This window comes from Rhinoderma darwinii, chromosome 5 (assembly GCF_050947455.1).
Source record: "Rhinoderma darwinii isolate aRhiDar2 chromosome 5, aRhiDar2.hap1, whole genome shotgun sequence".
Classification (NCBI taxonomy): Eukaryota; Metazoa; Chordata; class Amphibia; order Anura; family Rhinodermatidae; genus Rhinoderma; species Rhinoderma darwinii.
In genome coordinates, this window is record NC_134691.1 from 142,922,945 (window position 1) to 142,941,793 (window position 18,849).

Consider the following 18,849-nt stretch of genomic DNA (forward strand, 5'->3'; position numbering starts at 1 on the left):
GGGGTCCACCTGTGTGGTCTCGCAAATAATGATGTAGTATTTTGGGAGAAAAATTGCTGGGCGTATTAATTAGTCTGGGCCATCATTATGCATAATTGAATTATGAGACCCATAACTCTTTAATATTTCCATCAACGTAGCTGTACGAGGGCATTTTTTTTGAGAGACGAATTGTATTTTTCAATGCCACCATTTTGGAGTACGTATAATGTATTTAAAAAAAAAATATTTTTGGGGAATAAGAAAATCAACTGCGCAATTGCTTTTTGAGCTTTGTTTTCATGACCTGTTAATTTTATTCTGCAGTAAAAGTTTTTTGTTTTTTTTTACGCTTACACAATAAAAACACTTTTATTAACCAAATTATGTTTTAAAGTCGCCATATTCTGGGAGCCATAACTTTTGTTTTTTTTCAGGATGAGTTATCGTTTTCATTGGTACCATTTTGCGGTACAATTCACTGATGGTGACTAAGAGTAAAACTATTTTTATTAAATATCTCGTTAAAAACAGGGATCCAATCCTCCCTGTCATAAACCAATGTGCTCAAAATTATAACAAGAAAAAAAGATATAAGATCATCAGCTGCTCCACTTGTTAACCCTATGGATGAACACACTTATATTGGTATCGGAGGTAACGTGTGCTTTACAATGTTGCTACAGCAGACCAAACCCTAAAGGTATGTTCACACGCAAACTGAAAAACTTCTGAAAATACGGATTTTCAGACGTTTTTGTGCCACTCACGATTTTCGCTGCTTTTTTACGGCCGTTTGTGGAGCTTTTTTCACTAGAGTCTATGGAAAACGGTTCCAAAAACGTCCCAAGAAGTCTCCTGCACTTCTTTTTCGCAGACGTTTTTTTACGCGTAAAAAAACGCCACGAAAAACGCTCCGTCGGAACAGAAACACAGTTTTACCATTGAAATCAATGGGCAGATGTTTGGAGGCACTCTGCTTCCGATTTTTCGGCCGTATTTCGAGCGTTTACGGCCCGAAAAACAGCCGAAAATAGGCCGTGTGAACATACTCTAAATGGACAGACAGGGCATTCCCTGAGTGTCCAAGGTGATGGGCTGTATGATCTAAGTATGCTGTCAACTGCACACATTGGTGATTTTAGCAATCTTGATTTATTTGTTGATCTCGTCTCAGATGAGATGAGGAAGATGGATCAGGATCTAAATGGGATGCAAAACAAACTTTCTTTTTATGAACAAGAAGCGCTAGTCACCCTGGAAACGAAAAAGAACATTATCCTGAAAGCATCCGATAAGGATGGGAATATTGTGATTATGAATAGAGGGGACTATAACAAGATGTGTGAGGATATCTTGTTGAATTTTGATTACTATAAGATTCACAAGTATATAAAGCTGAACTTCTTGAAATCTTATGAGAAGCTAAGGATAGAAAAGTTATTAGTGCTAGTGAATTTAATTTTCTCTTCCCACAGTTCCCTACTATGGCATGTTTTTATAGCCTGCCTAAGATCCACAAGGGGTATCCCCCACTTTGTGGAAACCAATTGTGTCAGGCATTAATAACTGGACTCAAAATATCAGCACTTATGTTGATAAAGTTCTGCGCCCATTTGTCCTGGGCTTGTCATCCTATGTCCGAGACACGACAGATGTGCTTAAACGCATTGATGGGATTATTCTGGAACCTGGGACCATGTTAGCCGGCTTGGATGTAGAGGCATTATAGTCTTCCAACCCACATGGCCTGGGTTATCAGGCAGTTAGCTATTTTTTAAGATCCAGAGGCACTCAATTTATGGCCCACAATGATTTAGTCCTGTGTCTATTACATTTTGTTTTAGAACATAACTTTTTTGTATTCGAGGACCATATTTTCCAGCAGCAGCAGCGGGGTACTGTTATGGGGAGCCCAGCGGCCCCCAGATATGCTAACTTGTACCTCGGCTGGTGGAAAGAGATGGTGATCTTAGGGGACCTTTTCTCCAAATGGATATCATTGCTTGGCCCATGGATAATGTATATTGATGATGTCTTGTTATTCTGGAATTCGTCAGTGCAGGAGTTTAATGCCTTTGTATCTGCCCTCAATAAGAACACGTTGGGGCTTAGATTTACCAGCGAGGACTCTGTCCTTTCTAGACTTGAGAATTTCAAAAACAATGGAAGGGATGATACAAACTAAGGTCCATCGTAAGGTAACTGCTACCAATAATTTCCTTCAATGGAATAGTTGTCACCCTTATCCTCTGAAACGTGGCATTCTGAGAGGCCAGTTTTTGAGAGTACGACGGAACTGCAGTTCCATGTCAGACTTTGAGACTCAATCCAGAAAACTGCAAAAAAAGTTCAGGGAGAGAGGTTTTCCCAAAAAGATCATAGATACAGCAATGGAGTCCGCGAGAGTCTCAGAGAGATCTAAACTTCTGGCACCAAGTCAAAAGGCAGACGCTAATATCCCCAGGCTTATAGGCACTTTTGACTCAAAACAACCTGAGGTAATGCAGATTTTTACAAGATATTGGCAGATTTTGAGTGCAGACAGGGACATATCAGACAGGATTACCGACAAACCCTCGGTCACTTTTTGTAGGGGTAAAAACATTAGTGATAGAGTGATTCACAGTTGCCTTGACCCTGCTGAGCGTGTGGGGACATGGCTAAATCGGAAGATACCAGGTACGCACAGATGTGGCAACTGCAGGGCCTGCAGCTTTATTCAAAGAGGAGAAAGTTTTCGAAGTGTGACCACTCAAATGGTATACAATATTCTAGATTTTATCAACTGCAGGACAATGGATGTCATATACCTCATCACCTGTCCGTGCCCACTAAACTATGTAGCGAATTTAATTAGACAATTTCGTCGGTGTATTAGAGAGCATGTTGGGGATATTGGCAATAAAAGAGACACCCCTATCTCTAAACATGTACATGAGAAACATCATGGGAAAGGAGAGTGTCTATGCTTTTAAGCAATTGAGTGGGTTTGTCCTCCTAAGAGAGGAGGAGACTGGGATAATTTAAGTTTGTGAAAGGAGGCACAATGGATTTACAGGATGGTTTGCATCCTGCCAGATGGTCTGAATGACCAGGTCAACTATACATGCTTTATATAGGTATCACCCTCTGTAATATGTTATATCTTCTTCCGGGGATATGTTATCACTTTCACTGGCCCTCTTGCCCTCTCTTGTCCTCATCTTATCTTTTGTCAATAAATAATAGAGACATTTCCTATAAGAATTTTTCTGCCAATAACAACTCCCTACTGCGATGGTACTGGGGAATTGCATCCCTGAAGTTGTTCACATCTCTTTGTAGATATTCTGAGAATTCTCAACCATGACCATCTTGAATTAAATATGCTTGGTGACGAAAGGCATATATGTAATGAATTGTTATGATGGTATATATATATATATATATATATGCACACACACATGTACAAATGTAGCAGTGTGGCTGTATGGGTGATATTATGCTTTGACATATAACATCTATATATCTCCCTCGTTAAATGTTCCACATTGTATCCATGTGTACAGTACCCATCGATTTATGTAGATTTGGATTTTGCTTTGGGAATTTATCCCTTTTATGTGGTGGATTGGCATGATGTTATCATGCACTAGCTTTGGGTGGCTAGGATGCCTACTGTATTGGCATCCGTTACTGCCCCGAGAATTGGACCCACCCTCCCTCATAACAAGTCTCGTTCTTTCCTAAGGAGGCGTCCGCTGCAGCTTTCCGAACGCCGGCATCCCCTGGTGGATGTTGCGGCAGTGATTGGCGGGGCGGATCACATGTTCCGCCTCGCTCTGAACGGCCGTTCGTCATAGGTGACGTCAAAGTTCTGGATTGGCTGGCGGGGCGGCATGGTCGGAATGAGAGGCGGGAAGTGTTGTTTATATAAACTCTCATTCCCAGCTATGGCGTGTCGCTGTTATCAAGTGCGAACACGCTATGTTGCACAACTAATAACCGATACGAATTATCACTGGCACAACGGTCAGCATCTTCGAATCTTAAGAAGGCTGCAGCGGTCACATTGACTGCCGCCTCATCCAGGGAGGTGGGGCCAGATGTCAAGAGAGGCGCGTCACCACACGCTCGTGTAAATGAGGCCTAATTCTTACTTTCAGCAGGGTCCCAAATGGCCTGCTGAGTCAAAACATCCCAATCCAATTGAGTGCCTTATTCATTTAGTGTAAGAGGAGATATGCATTATGAATGTGCGGCAGAAACAGTCTGCAGTAATCATGCAAAGGTATGCACAACTAATAACTGATACGAATTATCACTGGCACAACGGTCAGCATCTTTGAATCTTAAGAAGACCCCTGATGATATGGGATATAGAAACGCATAGTGTCAGGACAGTGGGGGAATGAGTGCAGTTCACAGCATACTTAGATCATACAGCCCATCACCTTGGACACTCAGGGAATGCCCTGTCTGTCCATCTAGAGTTAGGGTTTGGTCTGCTGTAGCAACATTGTAAAGCACACGTTACCTCCGATATCAATATAAGCATTCATCCATAGGGTTCACAATTGAATCAGCCGATGAACTCATATCGTTTTTTTCTTGTTAGAATTTTGAGCGGATTGGGTTATGACAGAGGGGATTGTATCCCTGGTTTTAACGAGATATTTAATAACAATTGTTTTACTCTTGGGCACTATCAGTAAATTGTAATAATTAAATTGTGGGAGCACAATAATTTATAAATATACAGTGAAAAATACCATTTTGAGGTACAAACAGCTTTTTGATCTCTTTTTATTCAGTTTTTTGGGAGGCAGGGATAAACAAAAAAAACAATTCGAACATTGCTTTGTTGTCTTTTTTTTAATGCCGTTTACGGTGCGTTATATATCCCATGTTAACTTGATTCTGTGGGTCGTATAATTACGGCGATGCCAAATTTAAATAGTTTATCTATGTTTTACTACTTTTGCAGAAGTTAACTTTTTAACAAAATCATATTTTGATGCGGTCATATTCAGAGAGCCATAACTTTTTATTTTTCCGTCCACAGAGCTGTGGTAGGACTTGTTTTTTGCAGGATGAGTTGACTTTTCATTGATACCATTTTAGGGTACATACTCTTTAAAGGACTGGGATGAACAAAAAACAGCATTTATGAACTTTTTAAGCGTTTTTACTTGGATCATTTGTTATTTTTTACATAATAAAGCGGGTTTTTTTCTTAAATTTTTCAACATTTTAATAAACTTTTTTTAGGCTTTTTTTTGTCTCACTATAGGACTTAACCATAGTCACTTCTGATCACTTCTAGAATACGTTGCACTACTTCTGTATTGCAATGTATTATTCCTGTGAGCTTTACACTGGCAGGCAGCCTATTAGGCCCGAATAGGCTTCCGCACATGGCAGACTTTGAGGCCATTGTTAGTCACCGAGACGATGGGGTGACAAGGGAGTTCACTGACGGAATAGGCTGATAGCGAAGACTGCAGCTTCTATGTATAGAGAATACATAAAAGCTGCATCTGAAAAAAACTCATTTTTTTTTAAATAAAAGTCAATTTAAATAACATCTAAAAATCCCCTAAAACATATATTTAATTTTATAAACAAAACCTACAAATGGTGTCCAGGGTAGGAAGGAGTGAAAGGTCTCTGGGTGATAACATCACATGCTGTAGCCGGGTGTCGATCCTGTGGCTGGAGCCGCTTCAAAGCACATCTTAAAGAGGCTCTGTCACCAGATTATCAAATCCCTATCTCCTGTTGCATGTGATCGGCGCTGCAATGTAGATAACAGTAACGGGTTGTTTTTTTAAAAACGATCATTTTTGGCCAAGTTATGAGCAATTTAATAATTATGCAAATGAGCTTTGAAATGGACAACTGGGCGTGTTTTTTTTCGTATTTCCAACTGGGCGTGTATTGTGTTTTTAACAACTGGGCGTGTTTACTTGTTTTTCTAACTGGGCGTTGTGAATAGAAGTGTATGATGCGGACGAATCCGCATCATACACTTCTCATCGTTCCCACCCAGCTTCTTTCACTAAAGACACACAGCGTGACGTCACCCACAGGTCCTTCAATCTTGTCGTCAGACAAAGCAGATACATCGGCTGAAAGGCGTCCAAAAGGTTAATATGCTCGTCTCTAGGGAGTTTGCTATGCTTACCTGCACATGGTGATTCTGTTGCAAATTCAACTGTACGCCTTGAGCTGTGGTGTCTTCTCTCTTCCGACGCCAAGGTTGAAGGACCTGAGGGTGACGTCACGCTGTGTCTGTAGTGAAAGAAGCTGGCTGGGAGTGATGACATTACCCACAGGTCCTTCAACCTTGGCGTCGGAAGAGAGAAGACACCACAGCTCCAGGCGTACAGTTGAATTTGCAGCAGCATCACCATGTGCACCATATATATAGCATTAGCTAGTTCCTTCCGGTGTAGTGATATGGTACACACAGGTGGAAGGCTGAGGGTGGGGTCCTTTTAACCACTTTCAGTTCCTGTCCCTACAAAGGTCAAGGCTTCTTCCTCCTAGTGTGTCGTCATGGTAGATTCAAGGAAACGGAATTACCGGTAAGACTTAGGCCTCATTTACACGAGCGTAATATACGCACGTGCGACGCGCGTGCTTTTCACGCGTGTCGTACGCACCTATATTACTCTATGGGGCAGTGCAGACGATGCGTGAATTTTGTGCAGCGCGAGTGCGTTGCGTAAAACGCATGACATGTTCTATAATCATGCGTTTTTCGTGCATCACGCACCCATTGAAGTCAATAGGTGCGTGAAAACCACGAAGGTCGCACGGAAGCACTTCCGTGCGAACTGCGTGATTCGCGCAAGAGCTGTCAAACTGAATGTAAAAAGAAAAGCACCACGTGCTTTTCTGTTTACAAACATCCGAACGGAGTGTCTTAGACATGAGCGAACCGAACTTTACCGGGTTCGGCCGAACTCGTTTTGACCGAACCCGGCAGGAGACAGTCACTGTGCAGGGTGCTGAAAGAGTTAAACTGGTTCAGCACCCTGGACAGTGACTTCCGATTCCAATATACGTGAACGTGTAAAAAAAAGTTCTGACTTACCGATAACTCCCGGCTTCTTCCTCCAGTCTGACCTCCCGGGATGACAATTCAGTCCAAGTGACAGCTGCAGCCAATCACAAGCCAAGCACAGGCTGCAGCGGTCACATGGACTGCCGCATCATCCAGGGAGGTGGGGCCAGATGTCAAGAGAGGCGCGTCACCAAGGACGCGTCACCAAGGCAACGGCCGGGAAGTTCTCGGGAAGTATGAACCTCTTTTTTTTTTTAAACAGGTTACTCGATATGGTGATCGGAATGCACTGTCGAGGGTGCTGAAAGAGTTACTGCCGATCAGTTAACTCTTTCAGCACCATGGACAGTGACTGACGTCGACTGGCCTCATCTCTATGATGGCGGCTGCGCGAAAATCACGCAGCCGCGCATAATACACGGATGACACACGGAGCTGTCAAGTGCCTTTTGCGCACGCAAAACGCTGCGTTTTTTGCGCGCGCAAAACGCACACGCTCGTGTAAATGAGGCCTAATTCTTACTTTCAGCAGGGTCCCAAATGGCCTGCTGAGTCAAAACATCCCAATCCAATTGAGTGCCTTATTCATTTAGTGTAAGAGGAGATATGCATTATGAATGTGCGGCAGAAACAGTCTGCAGTAATCATGCAAAGGTATGGACCAGAATTTTTAAGGAATGTTTCCAGCAACTTTTGAATCCATGCCATTAAGATTTCAGGCTGTTTTAACAACAAAGTGGGGATTCTACTAATTACTATTAAGCTTTACCTAATAATAGTGGCCAGTGAGTAAATACAGATATAGTGCAGCACTTTTTTCTAAATAATGTAATTTATAAGTAGCTTACATTATGTTTCAGTCCTCTTGTCACTACCTTCTCCTTAAATGGGACCTGTTGTCTGCATTTTATGTCAGGTCGAGTTTAACAAATAGTAAGTATTTAGTTCACAGAAAAATCTACTTCCATTCCCAAGATATTTTTCAAATCTGGACAAGATAATTTTAAAAATAGGATGCTCATCAGTATCATGGTATTTTGTATAAAAAAAAAAGGTTCCCAATAATCGCAACCAACTATTAAGATAAGGAGACTCTCGTATACATAAATTCACAAGCCCTTAGTATTTCTCCACATGTGCAGCCTTATTGTAGTGTTAGGCTATGTTCACACAGTTTTTTGCAGGCGGAAATTCTGCCTCAAAATTCCATGTGGAAGTTTGAGGCAGATTTTTCTCTCCCTGCACGCCGATTTTCGCTGCATTTTTCGCCCGCGGCCATTGAGCGTCGCGGGCATAAAACGCCGCGAAATACGCTTTCTTTGCCTCCCACTGATGTCAATGGGAGGTCAGAGGCGTAAACGCCCGAAGATAGGGCATGTCCCTTCCTTCTCCCGCGAACGGTAAAACCGCCTCCCATTTAAATCAATGGGAGGCAGTTTCGGGCCGTTTTTTACGAGTTTTGCCGCGCGGTTTCCGCGTCAAAAAATGCTGTGTAAACATAGCCTTATAATGTCTCTTATTTAGACAACATTAGCACAAATGGAATTATTTCTTAAAAACAGTCTGTATTTTTATTATTATTTTTTTTTTTATAAATTACTCAGGTATAGTACGCAGTGAAAAAGCTCATAAACCATTGCACATTTTGCAAATAAGAAATTTCTTCCTAACAAAGGAAACAATAACAAGTCATATTTTAAAATTTAAAAAAAAGACCAAAACTAAATTTTAAAAGTAAATTAGCACTGACAGAAACAAAAATCTCTTTAAGGGTATGTTCACACGTCCTATTTTCAGATGTAATGGAGGCGTTTTACGCCTCAAATTACACCTGAAAAGACGGCTCCAATACGTCGGCAAACATCTGCCCATTGCTTGCAATGGGTCTTACGATGTTCTGTGCAGACGAGCTGTCATTTTACACGTCGCTGTCAAAAGACAGCGTGTAAAATTACGGCCGCATCAAAGAAGTGCAGGACACTTTTTGGGTCGTATTTGGAGCAGTTTTTCATTGACTCCAATGAAGAACAGCTCTAATTACATCCGTAAAAGACGCCGCGAAAAACGCGTGCACTTGTAAAACATCTGAAATTCAGGAGCTGTTTTCTCCTGAAAACAGCTCCGTAATTTCAGACGTATTTGGCGTTGTCGTGTGCACATACCCTAACAGTGTCTTTACCATCTTTGAAATATAAATATGTTTATATAGATATATCAGAGAACAAGAGGAATATAGCATAAAATGTCAATATACTATATATTATATAAAATTTATTAAAGAAAACAGTATATTGTCAAAGTAAAATGCTAAAAAATTACAACAGATTGTCTAGAATATTTATTGAGCCTGAATGATAAATGCCTAGTTTGGGATTATTTCAACCTTTTAAAAAATTAACAGTTCCATCTGGATTAAGCAATTGGTGAAGGACCATGCTTTTTCTTCTTTCCTTTACAGGATTTGCAGACACAGCAGATGATACATGGTGATGCTAAAAGCAGTAAGGGCGATGTCACAATTGCAATGATACCTAAGCCAACAAGAATACCCACAACCTGTAACAAAAAAATCAAAAAATATTTATTTCTTAAATAATTTTTTTTTTTTAAATTATAGTGTTTCAGATGAAAGAAAAACAGGACAAAATAACAGGATAAGAAAAAAAATAATAATAAGTGAAGTATGATAATAGAATATTACAATTATTATTAAAATTATGACACTTCATATATTAAAGAGTAACTTTAGTTGGGGACCGGGTGTTGAGACTCCCACCATCGCTGAAAGGTGCAGAAACACTCTGCTGAGCACCCTGTGTATTCGGCTAAAATTGGCATTCCTTGCTATTCTAAAGACGGCTTTCATGTCTTCAGCCTAGCAAGGAGCGCCGATTACAGCCGAAGATGCAGGGCACTCAGCTGAGTGCGACGGTGGGGTCTCAGCACCTGGAAACTTCTGATATATGTCTAAGGCCCGGTTCACATCAGCGTTGGCTTTCCGTTCAGGGGTTCAGTCAGAGGTTTCCGTCGGGTGAGCCCCTCAACGGAAAGTAAAACTGAAACCTTAGCTTCCATTTGCATCACCATTGATATCAATGGTGAAGGAAACATTGCTAATGGTTTCTCTTTGTCACCATTCCAGCAGGTTTCCGTTTTTTCGATGGAATCAATAGCGCAGTCGACTGCGCTATTGATTCCGTCGAAAAAACTGAAACTTGCCGGAAAGGTGACAAACGGAAACCGTTAGCAATGTTTCCGTCACCATAGATATCAATGGTGACGCAAACGGAAGCTAAGGTTTCCGTTTGACATACCGTTGAGGGGTTCCACGACGGAAACCTCTGACGGAACCCCTCAACGGAAAGACAACGCTGATGTGAATAGGCCCTAAGACATATCAAAAACTTTTGGAAGGTACTGTTTTTCTATAAGATTTCTTTTAACTCTCTTACACCAATAACAAGTCATAAAATATAACCACTTAAAATGACAGCGGGTTCAAGACAGTCGATAAACAGAATCACTGCTTAATTTAGCTACATACATAGAAATGCAAATTCAGCCAGTTCACAGTATTTAACCATTATTGACTTTAAAGGACTATTCTGGCATTTTATTTTGATGGCCACTCCTTAGGATCTAAAATCAAGGGGGAAAAAAACCCTTTAGGCTGGGTTGCAACTATGCGTTTTGTTGTGTTTTTAGCAGGTGTTGCTTTGGTAGATAAATTCTTGAGTATTTGACGAAATAAAAAACGCTTTAAAAATCAAATCCAAAAATGCCTTGATTCAGAGGCGGTTCTCTCTTGAAATCAGCCTCGTATTTTTCAGCCTAAACTTTTGCTGTTTGAACATGGCCTAAAACGTAGTAAATGCCCCTTTTGTCATGGTTACAGGCCTAGCTATTGAAAAAGTATTACACGCATCTCTGTAATTACCCTAAATATATTTGTACATAGTATTTAAATCACTCCTTCAACCTAACCAGTCCTCATTTTGCTAATCTTTGTGGGTAATGTAATCCAACCGTTCCCTTAACTAACTTTGGCACCCACACTAGACTGGCTCCATTTCTGCTATATTCTCATCATCATTGTAACTTGTGTTCTTAATCTATACTATGTGTCCACACTAGTATCACTTTTTTAATGTATTAATAAATGTGTTTATTATGGGATGGAGGCATCCTGAAAATATGAATATTGGGAAGATGTGTACACCTTTCTCCACACAATTAAGAACTACCAGTGCAAGATTTTTATTTTGTAAATACCTGTGTTCTGTTCCACATAACTGATGCTCTTGAATGTCCAAGCTTGTTCCTGCAGGGACCTTTGTCATAGTGTCGAAGAAAAATATCATTCTAAAAAAAAATATATATATACGTCTCATAAGATGCAGAAACTTTATTACTATAGTACAGTCAATCAGAAGGGTGATTGTGCAATACCTCATAGGCAGTCTGCCACTCATCCCCAACATACCCACAGTCTCTTGTTCTGTATATGTTAAGTGCATATACATTTAGCCAGTGGATGCAAAGTGCCTTCCACTAGTTCAGGTCTTTGTACTATGTAAATTTACAAGTCCACATATATTTGCTGTTAATCACTGCTTCATTGTTGTGTATAAGCTTACAGGACCAACTGCATATGCCATAACATAAGAGGGAAAAAAAACAGTCACATCTTAAATCCCCTGCTGCCGCAGTGCTGCCGCAGTGCTGCCGGACCATTGCTTCCCCGCCGGTCTGTGTTTAACTCGCTTCAGCGAAGATATTCCATACTGAAATATGACTGCTCCAGCCAATTACTGGCTGCCTCAGTCAGGTCAGTATGTATGGCATGTGACCGCTGTGGCCATTGATGGGGAATTGTTGTAAATTTACTCATAAATATCTAGTAGGATAACGATTGAACGGCACATTGCATCATTCAAAGAAACGATGCTCCAGCATTGTTATTTTATAGTGATAGAAATGTTATCAGGACAATGAGTTCTTGTAAATGCTATAGCTAATAAGAGACTGTAATAAAGCAAAAAAATCATAAAAACGTCATTAACAATAATGAATGTGTTCATTGGGACAGGCCATTGACACGCAAGATGCTCCTGACTCCAAATCCACCTTTGCTGGGATATGCTGGAACTGGGCAGGAGAAGCTAAAGTCCTTTTACTGACAAACTTTTTACATTTTTCAATCTGCACATTCCCACATATTCATGCTAGCACAGTAAATTAAGGTAAGGCTACAGAACAGAACAGAGCAATAGAAGAGTTAAATAACTGTATAACTACTATATGCATTTTGATGGTCTGCTTCAGTTTTTTAAAGCATTATTCTATAGTCACTAAAAAGCTTTAAAGGCTATGTACACTTTGAAAGGAATTCTATAATATATACATATATATATATATTAAAAAGGTCAATCAGAGTGTTTTGTCCAAGTTTATAATTCGGTTTTATTAGAAGTAATTTTTACTTTTTGAGATACTGCTGCTTTGTATTCTGTATACAGAGCAGCTGTATTGTGCACTAAGACCGGAATCCGTAAGGTCTGCGGGACTGATAAATACAGTGTCAGTGAGTCCTCCGTGTCTCTGACACGTAGGATCGACCTGTAATCGATCACATCTAAGTTATGAACTTAGATGTGATCGGTAACAATTCGATCCTGCGTGTCAGAGACACGCAGGACCCGCTGACACTGAACCAGTCAGTCCCATAGACCTGATGAGTACAGGATTCAGAGTAAGATACAGCTGCTCTGTTTACAGAGCAGCTGCATCTTAAAAAATATATACTGTACATATTTCCATAATTTCATTACGATTTACAATCTAGCTATGTGTGTTTATAAGATTCGGACAGAATTGCTTGGTAACCAGTAAGTTATTTTATAAAACTACATCGATACAACACCAGCGATTTATACGCACATACGTTCTTTTTCATTTTTCTCTTTTTGATGTTCCCTTTTAGTACTACATATAAATTATTCTATATTTTTATTATCTAGTAAATCAGAAGCAGAGATCAGTGGATGGGCAGTGGATTTCAAAACACTTATCTGCATAGAATACAGTTTAATATATACACAGTGCATTTGGAAAGTTCTCAGACCCTTTATATTTTTTCACAGTTTGCTGTGTTGAGGCCTTCTGCTAAAATAAAATGCTAGTTTTTCCCCATCATTCTGCACTCAATACCCATAATGACAAAGTGAAAACAGAATGTTAGTAATCTTTTTAATTTATTGAAAAGGAAAAACTGAAATATTCCATTGACATAAGTATTCAGACCCTTTACTCAGTACTTAGTTGAAGCACCTTTAGCAGCGATAACAGCCTCCAGTCTTCTGGAGTACGGTGGCACAAGGTTTGTAAACCTGGATTTGGGGATTTTCTGCAATTCTTCTCTGAAGATCCTCTCAAGCTCTGTGAGGTTGGATGGAGAACGTCAGTGGACAGACATTTTCAGTTCTCTCTAGAGATGTTCAATTGAGTTGTCCTTAAGCCACTCCTGTGTTGTCTTGGCTGTGTGCTTAGTGTCATCATCTCGTTGGAAGGTGAACCTTTGGCCTAGTCTGAGGTCCAGGGCACTCTGGATCAGATTTTAATTAAGAATATCTCTTTACTTTGCTCCATTCATCTGTCTTTCAACCCTGAACAGTCTCCCTGTCCCAGCCGCTGAAAACCACTCCCACAGCAGGATGCTGCCACCACCATGCTTCACTGTAGGGATGGTACTGGCAGATGAGCAGTGCCTGGTTTCCTCCAGACATGACGCTTAGGCCAAAAAGTTCAATCTTTGTTTCATCAGACCACAGAATCTTGTTTCTCATAGTCAGAGTCTTTTAGGTGCTTTATTTTGCAAACTCCAGGCGGGCTTTCACATGACTTTTACCGCGCAGGTTTTTTTTCTGTCATAAAGCCCAGATTGGTGGAGTGCTGCAGTGATAGTTTACCTTCTAGAAGTTTCTCCCATCTGCACACAGGATCTTTGGAGCTCAGCCAGAGTGACCATTGGGTTCTCAGTCAACCTTCTTACCAAACCCCTTCTCCCCTGATTACTTAGTTTGTTGGGGCAGCCAGCTCTATGAAGAGTCCTGGTTGTTCCAAACTTCTTCTATTTAAGAATTATGGAGGTCACTGTGCTCTTGGAAACTTTCAGGCTCCACCATGCACACGACCGAGCCCGTAATCACAGTCCATGATTATGGGCGCGGCAGACCGCGGATGGTCACGGACAGTCGTCCGCATTTGCAGGCCGTGCTCCCATTATGAAGTATGGAAGCACGGTCCGTAAATATACACCTATTTGTCCGTAAATTTACACCTTCTTGTAAATATATGGTAAGGTGTCCATCTGCCATAGAAATGAATGGGTCCGTAATTGAGGTTGTGTGCAGCAGAATTTTTTTCGTACCCTTCTCCAGATCTGTACCTGCACACAATCCGGTCTCTGAGCTCTACAGACAGTTTGGTCCTCCTCATGGCTTGGTTTTTGCTGTGATATGAATTGTCTTATATAGACAGGGGTGTGTCTTTGCAAATCATGTCCAATCAAATGAATTTACCACAGGTGGACTCCCATCAAGTTGTAGAAACATTTCAAAGATGACAGACAAATGGGAGACCCCCAGAGCTAAATTTCAAGTGTCATAGCACAGGATCTGAATACTTATGTCCATGCTAAATTAGAGTTTTTAATTTTTAATAAATTTGCAAAAATTTCTAAAATTCTGTTTTCGCTTTGTCATTGAGTGCATAGTGGTATTGAGTCTAGAATGATGGGGGAAAACTTTATATATATTTTTTTTATTTTAACACAAGGCCTCAACATAACAAAATGTGAAATAAATGAAAGGGTCTGAAGACTTTCCGAATGCACTGTACACATAGATCTGAGTGTGCAGCATATACCGTTATGTTTAGGCAGGAATAGGTTAAAGCAGAAAAATATATTCTTGTAAACAGGAATCGCAGCTTTCTAGTTTCGCACTTCATGGAAATTTGAAGTACTTCCAAATATGCCTGGTATTAGGCAATCAATTATGCTTGTTTATAGTAGCTGGCAGACTGTTACAGATTAGGGAATTCAGTGCTCTACACAGTGGTCATCTTTGGTCTGTTCACTGAAAAGGCATGATAACTGGTAACGTACAGCATGATTTCATTAGCTTTGTCAGAATTGTGTTCTGTGACATATGAGGCTACCTTTTGCAGTTTTACTACTTCACAATTAAAGGAGAACAAGAAGTGTTCTTTCTGTACTTACCACCATTGTCAAAACTCAACTAATGATATCTAGAACTGATTGGCCTTTTACTTGCTGTTGTACTTCTCTGTATATTTCATAGCCAGACTAGATTTCCCTGGGATGAACACTTTACTTGCTCATTTTATACCAACAGATTATGAATTACCAACCTGGACTGTCCTTTGCCAGTCTTTGCTCTCCAGTCTGCAGTAATAAAGCCATTAGCTTCTTGTAAACCCTTATTAGCTTTCATTGGGATATGACATTTTCCAGACTCCAGTGCGATCAGGAATAATAGCTAAGTTCTGAGGCAAGCCGACCAAATGTGAGTGCATCTATTTCTATGTGAAAGGGGGAACTATTGGTGTATAACACAATCTTCGAGGCTGTTGTCTCCGGTCAACTGGTTTCACTTACATTTTTTTCTTAATTTTTCACTTGAATGAGATATAAAACCGAGAAGGAGTTAAGGATGAATTGCAGAGAACATAGGACAGGTTATGCTATTATGGATCATTTACTAGCGTTAACAGCAACAAGAACATAACCATATGACTGATGACACCTCACACTCCCAATGGCTGTCCTCTCCCTCCCATTACAGGCTGATCTTCACCGAATTCATGTAGCCTGTAACTGGGCTTCTGATTACAGACATTCGCTAATTCTAGAAATTTAAAATTCTCCTGCTCTAAAGTAAGAAAGTTGACATCACTCTAGTTCTTAGGCCCTGTTCGCACTGAGTTTTTCATCTGCCTGCATGCTGTTTGCCACGTTTTTCGTGGCGATTTTCGCTCACGCCCATTGAGTGCCACAGCCAAAAACGCAGTGAAATACGCTTTCTCTGCCTCCCATTGATGTCAATGGAAGGTCAGAGGCGTAAACACCCGAAGATAGGGCATGTCGCTTCTTTTTACCGCGAGCATTTTTTACCACTCGCAGTAAAAAAACGCGTCCGCCTCCCATTGAAATCAATGGGAGGCATTTTCGGCTGTTTTTTGGCGCGTTTTCCAAAGTAGTTTAAAAAAACTCTGTGTGAACAGGGCCTCAAACTTAACATTTTAGTAACATGTTAACAAGTAATAGTGTATGAGAGAATGGGACTTTAAGCAAATCACAGGGAATATGTGCATTACAAAGTGAGGTCACCTTTTAAATTGTCTAGTAAATTATGTTCTGTTTAACAAAATCCAATACTAGGTGACCTCAATAGAAAGTTGTACTGGCTAATAATTCACTAGCCTCATGCTTTAATTGTTGGACTTCGTGTTGCTGTGTAACATTAATAAATGTCAGTAATCTAAAATAAGAAAACCATGTGACCTGTTCTCTGTAATTCCTCTATGCCTACTTCTCTGTCTCAAGGCCTGTTTACAATGGCCAATTATTGTCAAGATTTTTTTGTTTCTGAGCGATTGTAACAATAATTGCCCAGTGTGAAAGTAAGGTCTACAGAAAAGTAACTCCATGCCAAAATTGCAGTTGTCATGACAAACCTGGGTTCCAATAAAGCAGAATAACACAATCACTTTCTGCTCATTTGCACTCACACGTCTGTAAAGCTGAAAACAGGAAATCCTGTGCCATCAAACTAGTGTTCTCATCAGGAATGTCCCTAGTGCAGTGAACCCTTTGAGTGGAATGGAAAATGTGAGTGCTCCACTGTTTCACAGAAATCTTCTGAGAAAATAATCCTAACTATCAATCTACCAATACTACTTGCAACATGGAAAGATTATATTGAGGGAAAGATTGACAAACAAAGATTTGTAGAAAATTGCACCACAAAAATAAAAGTATGTGATGTGCGCCAAAATTATTGTGTTTTAGAGACTTTTTATGGCTACTTCTACAGTCATGGAAAGTGTAGAGAAGTAGAGGCGTGACTAAGAGGGGTTGTAAAATGCATTAAACTTATTGAAAATTATTGGTATACATGTATGCCAGCCATTAAGTGGAAGAAAAATGTGTCACATGCCACATGTGCATTAGAATTTCTCATCTGCTTGCTCAGGTCGCCGAATAGTTCTTTATTGGCAGCAGTAGGCAAGTAGGGAGAAATCTGAGCAAGGTTTTAAGAGTGAGAAACCAGAAATCTTTTATTGAGAAATCCTCTTCTCATCTGCCGTTAACTCCAGATCTGTTTAACAGCCTAGTTCCCCCTGGACATTATTGTACTGTATTATGTAGCTGTTGTTTTTGTCTGTTATACTTATGTGGCTATGTCCTTTCTGTTTCTCATTTGTTGTTTTAAAAAGAAAAAAGAAGCTTCAGTCAAATCAGATTGAACATATTTTGAATAACATCTGCAAATACATAGTTACACAGCAAAGTTAAAGTGGATCTGTCACTATAATATGTTTCCCTAATATTAAAGAGGTATTTCCAGAATCAACATTTATTACATATCCACAAAATATGTGATAAGTGTCTAATCGCCGGGGGCCAACCGCTCGGACCTCCACTGTTCGCTATATCGGGGGTTCCGAGAGTTTCCTCCTCACTTCACGAACGCAGAGAGAAATCTTTGAATGGAGCTGCAGAAAGACATGCGCGGTGCCGCTTTTTTCAAAGTGTATGGGACTGACAGAGACAGTCAAGTACAGCACTCGGCCCTCTCCATCTGACACATAGACACTGAATGGAGCGGAAGGGCGCACACTCAACAACTGCTCCATTCATACTCCTTATCACTGTGGGGAGTCCAATGAGTAAGAGCAGCAGGTGCAGTAAGGCGGAACGGGGGGGCTTTAGATCCCAGTTCTCGTGATCGGTCCCAGCATCACACACTTATGTATCCTGTGGATAGGTGATAAATGTAGATTATGGAAATACCCCTTTAAAGAGTACCTATCACCTGTAAAGGGGTACCTATTTTATTTGAAAACCCATTAAGAAAAAATCTATATATATATATATATATATATATATATATATATATATATATATATATTTTATTAAAAATGTAAACATACCTCAGTATATGGCTTACTTTCACTATGCAAATACCGAACTTCCATTAAGGGTTTCCCAGCATCCTTCCACAACCTCCCACAACAGCATCCAAGGACAGTATGCGAGATCTTGCTGGTTATCGCAAGATCTTGCGTTCTTTCTTTATTTACTGTATTAATATAGCAGTTACCGATCGGTAACGGCTATATTAATACAGTAAATAGAGCTATTTGAGATAGAACGCAAGATCGCGCAATAACCAGCGAGATCTCGCGTTCTGAGCTTGGATGCTGCCATGGGGATTGTGGGAGGACGCAGGGGATGCTGGGATACCCCTACCTGGAAGTTCGGGACTTAACTCCCCACAGGATTAGCATAGTGAAAGTAAGCCATATACTGAGGTATCTTTACAATTTTTTTTATTAACATATACTTTGAAAATTATTAATTTCTTAAGGGACTAATGGGTTTTTAAATAAAACAGGTCCCCCATTAGAGGTCCTCTCGTAGGAAAGCATATTATAAAGACATGTTTGCTTTTAGACTAACTGGCACAAAAAAACTGGGCTGTTTTGTTAATAGTTGCTAGGACAGATTA

At 40.2% G+C, this 18,849-nt stretch overlaps 1 protein-coding gene across 1 annotated transcript in view; it reads right to left on the bottom strand.

Annotated features, from left to right (window-relative positions):
- Positions 1 to 8,806: 8,806 nt before the first annotated feature.
- RNF144B (ring finger protein 144B) overlaps positions 8,807 to 18,849 on the bottom strand; it is an 86,850-nt gene continuing 76,807 nt past the window's right edge. Inside the window, exons 7-8 of the mRNA XM_075828403.1 lie at positions 11,306 to 11,395; positions 8,807 to 9,589 (exon numbers count right to left, since the gene is read on the bottom strand). Coding sequence (XP_075684518.1) covers positions 9,446 to 9,589; positions 11,306 to 11,395 — 234 coding nt within the window. The 3' untranslated portion in view covers positions 8,807 to 9,445. The remainder of the gene's footprint in view (positions 9,590 to 11,305; positions 11,396 to 18,849) is intronic.